We start from the raw sequence: 16,580 nt of genomic DNA on the forward strand, positions 1-16,580 counted from the left end.
TTTGACTCACAGTATCATTACGCCATAATGTTTCCATAGGATTCGATTTTTCATTAATTGTCACTCTAAAACAGAAGTCGACCTCATTCTTTTATCTCCAGCTGAATTTACATATCGTTAAAATCAAGAACTGAATATACGTATCATTCATTTCTCTATTAGATTGGACGAAATCTTTGGAATTCTGTGGAAAGCCTACATGACGAAATGATAATGAATACAGGACAAATCGATAATGAATGGAACAGAAATTAACCGTAATGATAAGCAGCTGGCTATTTGAAATATGTCTTATTGGCCTTAAAGTAGAATGCGCCTCGGGGCAGATATTCGGACTCTAAAATTTCTAAAATTCTTTCCTAATCTATCACTTTGAGGGAGGGGATCATTTTAAAGCTCGAGAATGAAAACTTTTCACAGTCTTAGTTTTTGAAAATCTCAAATATATTTTTCCCCATAGAATTAACACAAGGATGGCGACCGTTTTGAATTCAAAATATTGAGAAATTTTAGATGATGTGTTTCCCTATTTCCAAACTTTGCACAGTGGCCCCTGATTTTTTATTCTTGACTTGGGAAGAGAAAGGTTGACGGTTTCACTGTGGAAAGATTGAGCAAAAGTTTAAGTCTTTCTCTTTCGATGCCCGTACTACCTTATGTATTAAAAAAGATGACAAATACTGAAGACAGTATTTGCTCAACAAAAGAATGAAATGGCGTCGCCGTGGTTCGCTTTGAGGAATTTCTATTTCATCTTCTGCAGCATTTCAACTGTTATGGCGGTAAAATTCGATTCTTAGTTGATTCCCTTTCCCAAATCCCAAAGTAGTGTCTCTTTTGTCCTTGTGTTTGCATATTCGGTCTAACGTCACAAAAAACGGCTTTTATCAAAGGCGTGTAGATGAAATATGTATCCAAACTGTATTCGTGAATAGATTTGAATAATATCTTTAATTTTGTCATATCAATAATTGATGGCGGCAATACTGTAATCTGATAGGTCGAGATTTGAAATAACGGTTGTATGTCAGCATATAGAACGGTCGGGGCAGGCAATAGCTTTCAGTCAGAGAAAAATTTCCTTTTTGAAGTTTCAAACCAGAAAATAAATTTAATATTATGATATAATAGCAGTAAACCACGTCAGCAAAGGGGACATCACTCAGTTTTGAACAGTTTACTCCATAATGCACTCGCTATTGGGTGTGCACATATGTCCTGAACTGGTCAAAATCTCGTGGCATACCGTCGAAAAGTGTGATTTATTGCTTAAATATCTTGAGAACAATACGCACAAATGCATATAAGAATTTTGCATTACAATTTTGAAATTCCTTTGGTTAAAATGTTTACGTGAAAGTGTTTACAAATACAGACTATTTTGAAATTCGTACATTAAAGATGTTTACAAGTACAGCGGGCACCAAACGCCAAGTTTGTCACGTTTGGCATAAGAACACTATTATACGGACGAAGACCATGTATATTAATCATGTCAAAACAAAATGGAAAAGAAATCGACACTATAATGGAACACGACAAAGTCGTGATATATTTTTACATTAAGCAGAAAAAACAAGTCTCTACAAAACAGTCTATAGCTAACGCATAAAAACCAAAAACTACATACCAAAACTGGATATAAACTTTGCATTCGGTAGATTACTAGAATCATTTTAAAGGTAGAATGCACCTCGGGGACAGATATTTGGACCCTCAAGCTTTTCCAATTCTTTTCTGAAAACCATTTGTGGTGGTTCATTTTAAAGCTCTTTGTATAAGAAAACTTTTTTACCGCCTTAGTGTTTCCAAAATCGAAAAGTTTATGTTTCTCCATAGAGTTAACACAGAGATGGCGGCCATTTTGAATTTCAAATATCGGCAAATCTTGGGAAATCTGTTTCTCTAGTACCAAAATTTGCCCGGTTACCACCAATTTTTATTCTTGATTTTGAAAGGGAATTGTCGAAAGATTCCTTGAATAAAATTTCGACAAAAGTTTAAGTCTTGCACTTTCGAGGCACATACTACCTTTAAGTGATTTCGCCTCTGCACATTTAATCACTGTACCTATTTATCGATTATTACTAGATTATATTACTTATTGGTTAGTCTATTGGTTAGTCTTTTGCAATTTACTTGTTTTTATAGCTAATTTGTAATATTGCAACTTTAAACTGTTTGGCACCAAACACTTTGATAAATATGAACAATCAAAAGATATTATTTTAATAAATTAGTTCCAATTTTGTTCCTTGTAAGCTATGCGATTCATGATACCGACTGGAGCCACAGCATAAACCGGAGTAGTATGACGATTGTGCGGTAGCCAAATTCTTACTTTGTCAGTAAAATATCTAGGCAAGACCAATGCTTTGCCGACACAAAATCGACAGCAATTTTCCACCAGATATCGCAAACTGTTTAGCAAGCACCTTTTGAGCATTTTCATTCCAAGTATGGAAATTTTCCTTCTCGATTTGGATGAGAGGATTGGCGAGCTGTCTCACGTCAACATGTATGTAACCTACTTCAGATTTATCGATTGTAAATAATGGCAGGCGGTAATAGTTATAGAAATGATGCATGGGTAGACTGATATTCTTTGAAGCACTGAGGAATATTGTCCCGTTTCGTGGTGCCCTGACATGGACTTTGACGTCGTAGTTGCCCTCTTCCAAATTATTCATGGCAACGTAAAATATTCTATGCATCCTGCCACCAAAAGGTGTCCACACACTCTCTACCTTCGCATGACAAGGTGAGTGACCTTCGACTTTGACCGTTATGTTTGGATTTGGAGGTATGGAAGAAGAAGGAGATGAGATGACCTGAAGGTCAAGCAGAGATATGGAAAGTATATCGTCTTGTGAATGGTCAGGAATGACACGAAAACCAAGCTGAAGGCAAGATGATATCTCAGAAAACAGTTTGCGCATCAAGAAATCAAATGCTACTCCTGTTGCCACATTGTAACCCATGTTCTGATTCGTAAAGATCTGGGTGGATGCCACAACTTTCTGAATCAGGGGTATCTCTTCCTCACCTTCAACCTCAATCTCAAATCCTTCTGATTTATGTTGGTTAGAGGAACTTGCAAAGAGAATGAGTGATTCTTCTACCCTCCGAACAATCGTGCTCAGTTTTGCCAGGTAAGTATCGTAGTCGGATGATTGAAACAGGCGTTCTAAATCAAGTGAAGAATCCTGTATCATCTTTGTAATGACATCAAATGCAAGAGCCTCAACATCTGTCTTGACGTTCATTATTGGCAGCTCTGATGCAACGACAAAGAGCGCCCTCTCGTCGCCAGCTATGTACTCAAATGTACCGCTTTCTTCGTTTGGTTCAAGAACAAGGTCGAAAAGAAGCTCATCTTTATCGTTGGGGGCGTACTTTTGCACGGACTTAACTTGCATTTGATGCATATTACTTTCAAGCACCTTGGAACCAACTTTAAGTTCCCCGATGCCAACATAGCCAATTATTGGTACATTATGAATCACTTGAAGCGGAGAAATTGACAAATATTCTGACGGGGAATAGGACGTTCCTCTCTCACCATTGGCTAATGGATGACCGCTTGTAAAAGAAAATCTATGGTCATTGAACCCGTACAGAAATCGATCCCCTCTGTAAGGTGTTGACACTATCAAAACCTTACGAGGTCCTGATGGTGTCTTGACAACATCTCCTGGTTTGATATGTTTGATTTCTCTCAGAGAACCATCATTCATTAAAATTTTTGTATCTGATGATACGCAGGAGCTGGAAGGGAGCTCTCTATAGGGACTCCCTGGCTGTGTATTAGCTGTGAATTCATAGCAATTTTCTTCATTCATGCAGGAGGGTCTTGTTGAGCCCATTACAGGAGTGCACACCCTTTCTAATTCACCCGGTCGTGCGCTATTATCTATATCATCGTGAGAAATGTGATCTGGTCGATACCAGACCATGTATTGATACCATGAATTAGGGCCGACATTGTCGGGTATATGAAGGCCCTTGCCTTTGAGAGAATTGATCACATGATAAATTTCATCGTTACCAGCTCCAAGAGCACTGAGCTTAACCCAATGATGGTATAGCTCCCAGTCAGCATTGTCCCAAGTCCCCTCAGTGTACTGTTTCATTTTATACGTGACCCAATACACATTGTCAATTTGACTGATGTAAACATTCTTTGCATGCATCAGATCACCGGAAAACTTCATGAAATCATGAAAGATGACATACGTGTACAATTTCAATATGTTGCCTCTTATAGTGTTATTAAAGTAATCTACATTACTTGATATCTTATCAATCACCAACTGCTGGCGGATGTCAGAGGTCTGGTAATACATGGACTGACACAACACGGCAACAGAAAAATCTGACCAAAATCCATCAGGAATCCCCGTCACTGATGCTACGTTATCTGTGTAGGGTGCGTTCCAGTAGCTCGGGAAGAAAATCTGACGAAATGACTTCCCTTCGGGCCTTGGCCATGGTTCTGTATGTCGACCTGGTGTACTGCCTGCCATCTTGCTGACCAACGCTGCTCGTGCAACGGAACCGACAGGATTGGTGTAGAAGTCTGGAATATTCGTTATCAGTTTGTACAGCGGATCGCCCGGATCGAGTGTTAACCCCATAGTATCCATCGTATTTCTTTTGGCGATCAAGTGTGATAAGCCAGATATGATCTGCAAACATACGAATAAGCTACATTGATCAAAAGTGCAGGCCATGTGCCGTTCAAAAATCAATAAATATTTTCAAAATTTAAGATATCGATTATTAAATTGTGACGTATGCAAATTGTGCGTGCGCATTGTCTTTATTATGTGACTGACTGCCATCTTTTCTCTCTTTGGAGCTGATGTTGAGCTCCGCGTAAACTTTAAATCTGAGCCATCCTCTATGGTCAGACACCATCAGAGTTTAATCGATGTGAAGATATCTTTGGTAAGATGTCAAGCTTTAACCTATTGCAATTTTGGAGTTTATTTCTCAGAGGGTTTGGTGATATTTACACTTGTTCATGCTGGTTTACTTTGACCAGTGGTACTCTCATAGAGTTATACATAGCGTCTGTGGACCACGTGAGTTCCTACACATCGTCTGCTATACAACTAACTCATAATTTTCCAGTTTGACATTAGAGAGTATTTCAGAATTCGCTCTTACATTGATCCATTCAAGAGAGTCTTGTCGAGTTGACAAAGCTTGTCAAATCTAGTTTATCTGAGTTAATGTAATACTGATTTTTATATGTAACTGTGTTTACTGTTCGATTTAGGTAAGACATACAGTCGATTAACAGTAGAATTGCTGCCACTCGAAGCCTTATCTGTTTCAGTCAGGGCGGGTGTCTGTTAGACTAAATGTATGTTTGCTGTTTTAAGTATTTTTCAGTGATGACAATTGTCTGCATGTGTATAGAGGTATTATTGTGCTGTGGCGGGTACATATCGACTAGCTACCGCGCACACCCACTTCTCTGCTTGTCAGTGTAGCGTAGGCTTATTAACCTGATGTTTGACTTTGTATTGTAAATTTCCTGTATGAAACACTTGCTGCTATGTAGAATTATTGTTCGACTGTATATCATACTCTGTAATGATGTGAGAGTAATGCAGATTTTCCTTTCTGCTTGTCCTTCACGGTTGTTTGTTATGTTGGAACAAATATCGTAACGTGCGATTGTCTATCACATTTGGAGTTTGAAATAAACGGACGTTTTGGATTCAGTTTGGCCGTTGTTAGCTGTGGAAACGCAGCTATCTGTTGGCGGGGCCGGGGTAGCGTGCGTCGCTATGCGGGTCATCAAAGGTCAACCCGGGGTTGACCTTTTGATGACCCGCATAGCGACGCACGCTACCCCGCTAACAGACAGCTGCGTTTCCACAGCTAGACCCACGCGTGAGCTTGGCCGTTGTCTGTGTCCAATAATTCTGCGTTACATAATATCACATGCCTTTGGTAAGAAATTGATGTGATCGAACATTAGCGTGCAGAGGTTGAGTAATTATTAAGAAAAGTTGATATTGAGTACAGAGAAGATATGATATGCATTTCGCCATATGGATAAAGCGTCAGGCATGCTATTGCCACCTATCTCAGCTACTTTGGGCTATGATTCTGACATTACATCTGAAGTTATCGTACCCAAAACATTCAATCGCAGAAACGTTTTCGCCTATGTATAATTAGAGTGATCGAATTCAAGATACAATATGACATAAATGATAAATTCGTTGTATCGTGGCTGTAAAAAAATATAATCAGCTTTGGGAATATTAATTATACCCTCTCCAATACTTCAATTTTTTGTTACAGAAAGCTACCGTATGTTTTTCTTGTAGTCAAATTGCTCTCTTATATCGGACCAGCTTCTTCGACTCGTACAATGTCACTGGTAATGTCGCGGGATTATCTGAATATATAAAACCAAGTAAGAGAAACACGGTTTTGCAAACCTTTCATCCTGCCCGCTCACGTGAGAAAAATGGAGGAGTGCAATTAGCAGGTTCGATTACACAAGTACTTCGAAGTTACCTCTATGATTTCAGCGGAGATGAAAGCGAACATTAAATGATGGCTGGTATATGGTTATTTAAAAAAATGTGTAAGCTTACTGGCGGTAGGCCCATTAATGTATGCCCTTTCATCGACTCACTGAGCCTTCTTTCTTCAGAAAAAATAGGTTTACCAATAGCTTCTAGCGGCGGCTATCGATATGTAAGCAAATGAATCTATGACAGACAGAGCGCTTCCTTGACACAACATCGTCAACAATCTGCTCCGATACATGTCAAGTTCCCCCACTTCCTTGGGTCAAATGACGCTCATGACAGTGAAACATACTTGTACACAAGATCAGGCCAGAAAGCAACACATGGAAGAACACATAAAATTTTTTGAATTCTGGCATATGAGAATAATTAAATATTGAAGAAAAAAGATGGGGGTCACCATGCTTGATTTTCTAAATTTTCACATTCTTGTTATAAAATGATACAGAAGTAAAACTTTGAACAGTAAAGACTAAAAGAAAAAATATGTGACCAAATGGAATTATTTATTTTTTAACCAAATTTGCAATTATTACACCCAAAAAGAGATTAAAACATTTATTTGATGGAATATTTTAACCTTCCAGTATTGCCAATTTTGAGAAGCATCTAATTCATGTATGTCTTGTAGTTTTGAAACAAATTTTTGTAGGTCACTTTGCAATATGGCAATTAGCCAGAATTCACAATTTGCCTACTCTCATGATTGTCATTTTGTGTGCTCTTCAGCAGGAGCAATTGACCTGGCCAGAGTTGGATTAACTTTAGTTGGCTTTTAGACCAATAAATCTAAAACATTAACTGATGCATTTACAGAACTTGCCTTTGGAATATGACAATACAAAGTGCTCATACAGGTAGTGTTGAACACCTGTGAATAGAACGGCGCAATACAAACTGTACATGTTTATTTTTCTGCGCTCACATCCTTTACAAATATGCGGGTCTGTGATAGTTTGGGGGGACTTGAAACATTTTGACCATATAGAGGGGGGGGCATTTGAAAATTTTGTAGGCTACTTAGGGAGGGATCTCAAAATAAAAAGATTTCACTCGAGATTCCTCCAGTCCCCCCCCCCTCTAATCGTTATTTGTGAACGCAGCCTAAGTACTTGAACATTTGTTATATCGATGCCAGTCGCATGGAAATCGGACTCTTTTTTAATGAGAGAGCTAAAGGATCACCCCCTTGATTTTTTGCAGTTCGTGAAATGCTCACGGAAAAATCGGGATACCAAGAACCCCTAACTTTTATTTTGTCCTCCCACTCCACAAATTTTGTGTAGTAGCGACCTCTATCTTCATTTTTCCCACCAAACAAGTACTCCACATTTTCAACAAGCACGGCTCGTTTTTTTTCTCAGGATCCTTTTATATCTCTTCTTTTTTTCTGACATTCATAAAGCTACTGAAGTTTTGCATCATGATACACTCGCATTTTTCCTAAAGTGAATGGTGATAACCTCCGTTTTTTCTCTTCCCAGCGTTTTTTTTCTGGATCTTCCCAATTTTATTTGCCCAATCCCTTTTCCCGAATAACCACAAATATCTAAAATAATTTTGAAACTCTATTCTCTCACCCTTCACTTTTTCTGGATCCTCACAAATATCTAACCAGCCCATATTTTATTTACACCAGCGTTACCCCTCCCCCCTCGTTTTTTATTTTTTTTATATTTACGATTTTCTTTAATTTGGATCTACCACTACAATAGCACCCCCTCCCTGTTTTTTTACCCCAGCGATTTTTTTCTCTGGATGTTACCCCCTTCGTTTTTTCAATACCCCAGATTTTTTCTGGATGTAATCCCCCTTTTTTTTAACCCCGGCGACTTTTTCTCTATCTACCAGAGTATCCTCTTCCTTTCTATTTACCCCTAGCGAGTTTTTTTTATCTTGGATGACCCCCCCCTTTCGTTTTTTTTAATCCCAGCAGCTATTTTTTTCTGGATCCTCACAAATATTTAAAATAATTTTGGAACAACCGGCGCGCCGTAGGCCTACTTTAAAGAAATAATTGATTGATTGACTGGTTGAATTAATCTATGCACAGAGAGTATGGTCCAACGATAACGTCGGGATGCATAGTCGACACCTGTGTGAAATTGTTTTGTGCAGCACGTACGTTTGAGTTCAAGGGATGGGGAAATAGCTTTATCATTAGAGCTACTTTGAACTACGTAAGTACTACAATAATAAAGTGTATCAGTGGGTGGACAAGTAACAACTAGTTCAAGTAGTTAGCGATGCGCTTTGAGTATACGCATACGCCGTGATGCAAACATACAAAGATTAATTCAGGTTGTGATATAGCCGGTTTTGTGGGAATGAACAGACATGTGTTTGACATTGGTTGGTTTGAGATGAATAACGTCAGAAAGGTTAGAAATATGCGTAAACATAGGATATTAGCAAGGAACTGACAAGAAGGCAATCTATCTTCGTTTTCATGGAATTAAGAATCTATCTCTAAATAACTTATCTCAACGTCATCAGTCAGTGTGCAAAGAGAAAAATGAAAGCTTAGACCAATAAAAATTAAAAGTTCGTTTCTCATCCTCGCGCGAGTCAATTCCAAGCCGCAATGTCAACCTTTTTTCTGCTCATGAGGAATGATAAAATGAAAACAAAACGCAAAGATACACGACAATAGTGAGTAACACGGTGCTGTATAAAACAGAACTGTTAACAAAATAACTGACACTAACACTAACATTCCATTCAGAACTGTACACATATGTCACTGTTATATTAAGCTCTCAAAACTGTGCATTGCTGCACTTAAAGTCAAACCACGGAACGGTGCGATAAAAAATATTAAAGCAACGCTGCTGTGCGTTTCTCTCCTATGTTGTTTTCATGCTTTTTGCACGTTTTTGTCGGTTGAAGACTAAAAAAAATTGAGAAGAAAAAAATGCCCGCGCCACCGCATCATTTTTGCAGGGTGTCTAGGATGAGAAACAAACTTTTTAGTTTTCTTGGCCTTAAAGATCGTGTTTCAAAAGCCTCGAAGCTCGCTTTTGCCTTTTCGGTTTTTGTATCACGAAACTTACAGCAAAATTCAGGGCGTTTCGTCGACCATATGTTCAGCACACGATATTGGATAATCCATTATTGACAACGTGCGGGTGTACAGCTACCGCCCATTGTACACAGTGCTTACCTATCGATGTCACTCTAGGGTTTTAGAACGGCATACTGAACACTGACACAGGTATTTGCAGGAAAGAAACTAATTTGTAACATATCAATTGCTTTAAATCAAAATCTCCTACTCGCATTATTCAACCTTTAATCTTCTGTTTGGAAGAGGAATGTTGTGTTTAGATTTATTTGAGGAAGTTGCGTTTTTCCGAAAACGTATGGAATTATTCGAAATCCCAAGACAATGTCGGTTTTGGTAAAGCATTTTTTATCTGCGTACCAACAAAGTTGTAAGCCATACCCACCGATTGATCGTAATAGTGAATGACATGTGCTTGTAATAACGGGAAGAATGGGTGTCTTACTTATAAGCCACGCTAAGGCCAAACAGATACATTTAATACGGGTATTCTGCGAATGGCAAATCGATACTGCGGTGCGATATTTCTTTAATTCACTTGCGAGTTTTTCTAAATATTTGGGTTTAAGACAATCAAATTTGATTGTCTTTTTAACCGACTTCAAAATGCATTTCCTTGAACTCTTAACGCGTTTGAAGCACATCGAGTCTCATAATTTTAGTGATACTTTACTGTGAATCGTTTAGGCCGCGTGTGAATCATTTACCTCGCAGACGTTATGATCAGAATTCTGTCGAAGTGAAGGTCTCAGGACGATGCCCATGCTGACCAGATACACATCTGATTTACTTAATGTTCATTAACCAGAAATAATTACGATATAAAGCGCATTAGTTATACATGTTGAAAATATCAGGATATTCTCTTGACTGCGTGATTTCGCAAATTGCGCATTTCGAGCCATCGTCTGCCCTGAGAAAGTTACTGAAACTTCCAGGAAAGTTCCAGCTTTAGCATTGTGTAGGCACGCGTATCGCAATGCAACACAATCGTTTGATCGGCGCGCGGGGATCGGTGCATATTTTCATGGATTTAGACCCCAAAATTCGGACCGAATAGTGTCCAAGGGAACAAATATGTCAAATCCTGAGTCGGGGAAACTTGTGGGTGACAAATCGGCAGGAGATCGAGAGCAGCCGAGCACATCACAAGCTGACAATGTTAGTACGGGTGCTGCATGCTACATAGACGACGCAACTGAACTGGGTGACGATTGTAGTGATATCGGGGAAGCGCTTCTGGGAAGGTAATTTCAACATCAAAAGTGATTGCCCCTAAAATGTCAAGTCTGCCCCCTAATTTTGATGAATGGGACAGAAAGTGCCCATTTCAATGAACATACAGAGAAAACACTGAAGTATATATTCAGTAGACGACGACAGTGGCCAGTTGCTAATACCTTACTTGCTATGATCTATGCCTACATTGATACTTCAAAGATAGTTCAACTTACCAACAACTGTGAAATAATGTGCGTTGAGAAATCAAACTGGGTACTCTTGCCACTGCCCTGTGAAACCAGTGGATAAGGAATACGCTTGGTGATACGATACAGCTGATCGATGCGAATGGATTGTGATGTTGTACTGCGGGCGTGTTATATGTACGAACTTGATGACGTTGGTGTAATTTGAATTACGAAGACAAACATGCATATGGGATAGGCATTCGTTGAATTTCAGATCATAATTACCAAAAGGTATCAAAACGTTTTTGTCATACCAACTGGTCTATTATAGCTCGAAAGTTGCTATGAACATCTTCCTTTTGAAGAGGTGATCTGTAGAATGTATTATATAGGGATTGTAATGTACTTTAAGCTTCGGGGAATAGTCATTTGTAGTGAACTGTTAGCCATGCTATTAACCTCTTTGTTTGTATGTGATCTGGTCATTTATTTAATGGCAGTCGTTGTAGCGATGCTAAGTCCTTGGTGAGCGACAAAACACATTCGCATAACCATCCGTCCGTCCGTGCATGCATGCATGCACGCACTCATACATATATATATACATACATACATACATACATACATACATACATACATACATACATACATAGATACATACATACATACATACATACATACATACATACATACATACATACATACATACATACATACATACATACATACATACATACATACATACGCTTGTACTTACGTGCGTACGCGCTTGCATACATATCTACCTAATTACCCAACCGTCCACCACCCGCCTCTATGTACGCCCGCCTACCTCTCTCCTTCTCTCCCTGCCTCCTTCCCTCCCTCCGTCCATTAATCAATCAATCCATCCATCCGTCCGCCCATGCATAAATCCATACATTCATTCATATTTCTAACCAAACTTCCAATGTATGTTCAAATACAAAGTATGCGTTTCCGTATCTTAGTGTGTTCAAGATGCAATGTTTTTGTCTCTAATGAGTTCCAAAGCGGACGAAAAGTCAATCAACAACACTTACAGAAAATACTGCATTACTAGTAAAAATATTGGACATGTGGAGCACTCGGCATTTCTATCTTAGTTTTAGAGTGGAACGAGATATTGTTCTTAGTGAAAAAAAGAAATCATTGAAATCTCATAAATTGTTGAAGCTAATACAGATATAATCCCTGAACCTTAGATTATTGACAGAAAGCCAGAGTGACAAAAATAACGTTACGATTACAAATTGTTTTCACAAAAGCAAGAACTTTAGTTCCCCATGTATGCACGTCTGTAACGCGATATAGGCGTATGAACTGACACTGACTTCAAAACAAGTGTCATTCTATCCATAATTCACAGGGAGCATTCTACCTAAAGTGCAGAAAGACTTAAATTTCACAAGTGAAACTTGAACAGCGTGTACATTGAGAAAAAAGTCATAAACTTTGATATTATTCACGAAGGAGAAATATTTTGAGTTCTAACATGAAGTAAACTTTGGCCTGGTTTTGGTAATGGGAACAAGGACATGTCCTTGTTTACCCCGGTATTTAGGAGATATGAAAGGAGTGTCTATCATTACCAAAGAAACGATGATAAAACTAGCAATTTCAGTATTATTAAAATAAGCCTTGAAAGACCTGCTATTTAGCTTGCCAACACAGTGTCTATATGTGTAAAATGCATGTCAGTGTTTACGTTATAATCCTGGTTGATACCAGAGTCCACTTGGCAACAATGATTCATATTTGAATCACACTGACGAATTAAAAATCAAACTGTGATAAAGAGTGGTAGGAGCGTAAATTGACAATCTAGGAGATACTGAGTTTTTGTTTTCGGTAAAATTCCATGTTCTCACTGTTATCCTGCGACTCTAAAGAATATGGCATTTAACTCTATGGATATGCCAAGCTGTCTTTCTTAAAGTTTTTATTCTGCCAGGTTTTTGTTTTTGTACTGCATCAAGATATATCAACACTCTTGGGGTATTTCGGCAATGTCTCGTGCACGATATTGTCCGATTTTTGCTTTTGCTTTTTGCGTTCCATTCGCCCCACAAAGTGAAGATCGATTTTGGGTGTCTGGAGTACATACTTTCTCACCGTCCCTGAATCTGTTTGCAATATTGTCGGTGTCAAACGTTCGATCTTTGTTACTTAGAATGTACCGCACGCCCCTTCGATTTGCCAGGGGAGAACCCTTTTGCCTTTTTATCGATTTCGCGTGCGCCATACGTAAGTGCAAGACGTACTGCATTCGACACCGATTCCACCATCGCACCGTCACCACACGCGAGCGGCAACTCCTCTATTGGAACGTCAGGCTACAGGTTACTCGTACGAATCAACCTTGGTCAAAAACGCGCAAGGCGATCAGATCATACATTCAAAGTAAATCTGCAAAGTATTAAGTCATTCACAGTTGAATACTCTCCACACGTAAAACGTTGGATGAGGATGGAACATAAAGCATGATGGGTAGTTGCTGTCTAGGATACAGACAGATAAAAGAGTTTTTCCCCCTTTAGGGTCAGTATCTTTAATTTCGATGATTTTTCAATATTTACGTTTTCAAGATCATTTGCGATTTCTTGCTGTTCTCCTAATAGCATGCTGAGATAAACAGCATTCAGCTTATCAATCCAGCCTGTACATGTGTAGACTGCATTGTTACAGTTGCCAAGTAGATTCCGGTGGAAAACAAAATTCAAACGTAAACACTGACGGTGCATTTTACATGTGTTGGCAATCCATATAGTTGGTGTTTCAACATGCTTTAGGGAAAAGAAAAAAGAAACTGTACTGGACGTTACAGCTAACGGCTCTTAAAACAACTAACCATGAGAATGGACTTGGTTTTGTCTGTGTTTTGTCTGTCTTTCGTGGCAATCCAATCAGAAATTTTGTAAACTATCAAGATGTGTCTTTGATTCGCGCCTTTGCATGACTTAACTTTTGCTGGTAAAGTTGATCAACTGTTTACATGTGGAAAGAGGAAAAGTCGACAGATGAAGAAAACTAGTGAACGGGGGTCGAAACTTTAACGTTTCGGAATACCAGAGGGGTGTTTGAGGGATGTTTGATAATATGATAATTTGATAAGTTGGATAATATGCGTTGCCTCGAATGTGATGTCTAAATCAAGTAATCTTTTTTGTCTCAAAGAAATTACAGTTACCATCTCATCCATGACATGTCACAGGCAGACTAGATTGCTTTGACATATCAAGTGATATTGAACTATAAGTATTTTCTATCAATTTTGTGGGAACCGGGCTCGAAAGAAATATTTGAAAGAAAATATCGCGGTGTAGAATTAGAGCCATCTTAAACTGTTTTTACGACCGAAAGCCGATTCAAGCTCAGAGTCGGAATGACCAGATGGTATTACATTGTCGTGTTTTGATCTTTGCATGACTGTGAGATATGTTGACACGTCATGACCTTGTCTCACGCAGAGGATGGATAAGAACTTCAAACCTTGAAAGGCGATACCATTGTGCCAGAGCTTCCGCGCAGAATAATAAAGTCACGATCACTGCTTGTGATTGAAGCATTTCGGTTTTAAGTTACAACTGAAAACGTCTTTCAAAGTTATATCACCAATAACTACATTTCTATATCCACAGGCTGGGGGGGTCGGTTCAACACGAATCTTCGTCCCAATTTTTTTCAAGTTCATAGTACATAAAATACGGCAATGCCCTTCTGAGCCGTTTACGACACCCCTGGAAGACATCTGTTCTGATCTTATAGCTCTTAAAGATGGAATATAGTATGACACGAGTTTAAAACTACTCTGTCTTGCTGTCTGTCCGGTGTTTGACCTTAAAAGAAATAATAATCGATTGCTGAGAACATCACCATCGTCAAGTTTTACGTTAAAGCATATCGGTACTTTGACAGTATTAATTCCGTCAAACGCTAAATTGTTTCACATAACCATAAAATTTCCTGTAAACAGACATAAATATCTGTCAAAATAACTGTTTCAAATAGACAAGGATTTCAGCCCTTGTGAAGACCCACACTGGTATGTGTCATCGGGCTGTCGAATCTTTAAGAACTAAAATATTATAGTGGTTGTTGTTTGACCATATGGAAAATAACTAAAAACTTAAGGTAGAAAGCGCCTCGGGGTCAGACATTCGGACTTTCAAATTTTTATCAATTCTATTCTGATCTACCACTTGTTGAGGCTCATTTTAAAGCCCTTGGAGTGAGAAACAGTTTCACAATCTTAGTTTTTTCGCGAATCGACAATTCTATTTTCTCTTCAGAGTTTACACGGGGAAGGCGGCCATTGTAAATTTCAAATATCTGGAAATCTTAAGGGAGGAGGTCATAGGTCACTTGGCCACGTATGAGTGCCTGTAAGAAGGAGGAATTTTGCAGCTAAATTTTCCCGAAATCTTAAGTAATTTGTCTCTCCTGTACCACATTTTGCACGGTGATCTCTGATTGATATTCTCGATTTGGTAAGAGAATGGTCGGAAGTTTAATTGAGGAAAGTTTGAGTACAGGTTTAAGTAATTCACTTTCAAGGCGCATACTACCTCAATTCCTACAAACCTTTATTTGCATGAAAGTGAAAAAATCGGTCCATTTATGAACGACTAAATAAAGTTAATGACATCGCCTAAGGTGGACGCATGTCTGTTAATTTTGTCATTGAAGTTGAAAATACGACTCAGATCTCAAGCAAATGTGGTCATATAATATTTACACAATTTTACGGAGTTACAGGTAGGATATAGGGCAAAGCGACCTCTGGAATAACACCAATATCAGAATTACTTTACAACAATGGCGTCAAAGGGCAAATTTCAAAGATTTGGATTTAGCGAACGGTTTTCGGAGTCAGTGTCTTCACTTTTCTGTTGTTGAGGAAAGTGACAAGTCACCTTCATACCATAGCACGTACTCTAAAGGTTAATGATACTGGTTCAGGTCCCTGCTTTGACTTTATTCTGTCGTAATGTGACATTAAACTGGTCCAATAATCATTTCCATTCAAGGTAATATATTACCAGGTCCATGGGACAATTGTGATTTACAAATTTAAATAGGACCATCCTGAACCACTGATAGTTAGTGGTGGTAGCAGATGTCAGTAATGGGTAAGCGTAACCTGCTAGCATGCTACACCCGTCAGGATTGGTCCCAAAATTGTCTAAATATTGTATGAAAAGATACAGGATATGAATCACTGTAATAAGTCAAAGCCGGGAATGCTGTCGTTAATCATTTGAGTGACCGAGGTGTCATATTTGGCAAGAATGTCGTCACATCGACCGTAGAACTTTTTGAAAGTCCTAACGAGTCTTTTAGTTGTAAAAAGTGAATTTAGAAATGCAATTACGATTGACGTTTCTCAGCAGTATACTTGACGTTTCTCAGCAGTATACCGGTATACCAGTAAACTGGTGCTGTTTGCAAAGGTTTCGTTCCCAATGTGAGACAAATAACAACCTTGATTTGATCTCAGGCTTGATGAGGAGTAACAAAATCACGGAC

The 16,580-nt window shown here is 38.7% G+C and overlaps 1 protein-coding gene across 1 annotated transcript; it reads right to left on the bottom strand.

The window, feature by feature from the left end:
* Positions 1-926: 926 nt before the first annotated feature.
* Positions 927-11,204, bottom strand: LOC139116115 (uncharacterized). Its single transcript, XM_070678663.1, has 2 exons — positions 11,079-11,204; positions 927-4,688 (listed from the first exon to the last, which is right to left on the bottom strand). Exon 2 carries the CDS (start codon positions 4,644-4,646, stop codon positions 2,358-2,360), a length of 2,289 nt encoding a protein of 762 aa, XP_070534764.1. The 5' UTR covers positions 4,647-4,688; positions 11,079-11,204; the 3' UTR covers positions 927-2,357.
* Positions 11,205-16,580: the final 5,376 nt, after the last annotated feature.

The sequence above is a fragment of the Ptychodera flava genome, chromosome 2, assembly GCF_041260155.1.
Source record: "Ptychodera flava strain L36383 chromosome 2, AS_Pfla_20210202, whole genome shotgun sequence".
In the NCBI taxonomy this organism is placed as follows: domain Eukaryota; kingdom Metazoa; phylum Hemichordata; class Enteropneusta; family Ptychoderidae; genus Ptychodera; species Ptychodera flava.

Coding starts and splice junctions, on each gene's coding strand:
- LOC139116115 (XM_070678663.1), bottom strand. CDS start 4,646: ATGGATACTATGGGGTTAACACTCGATCCGGGCGATCCGCTGTACAAA.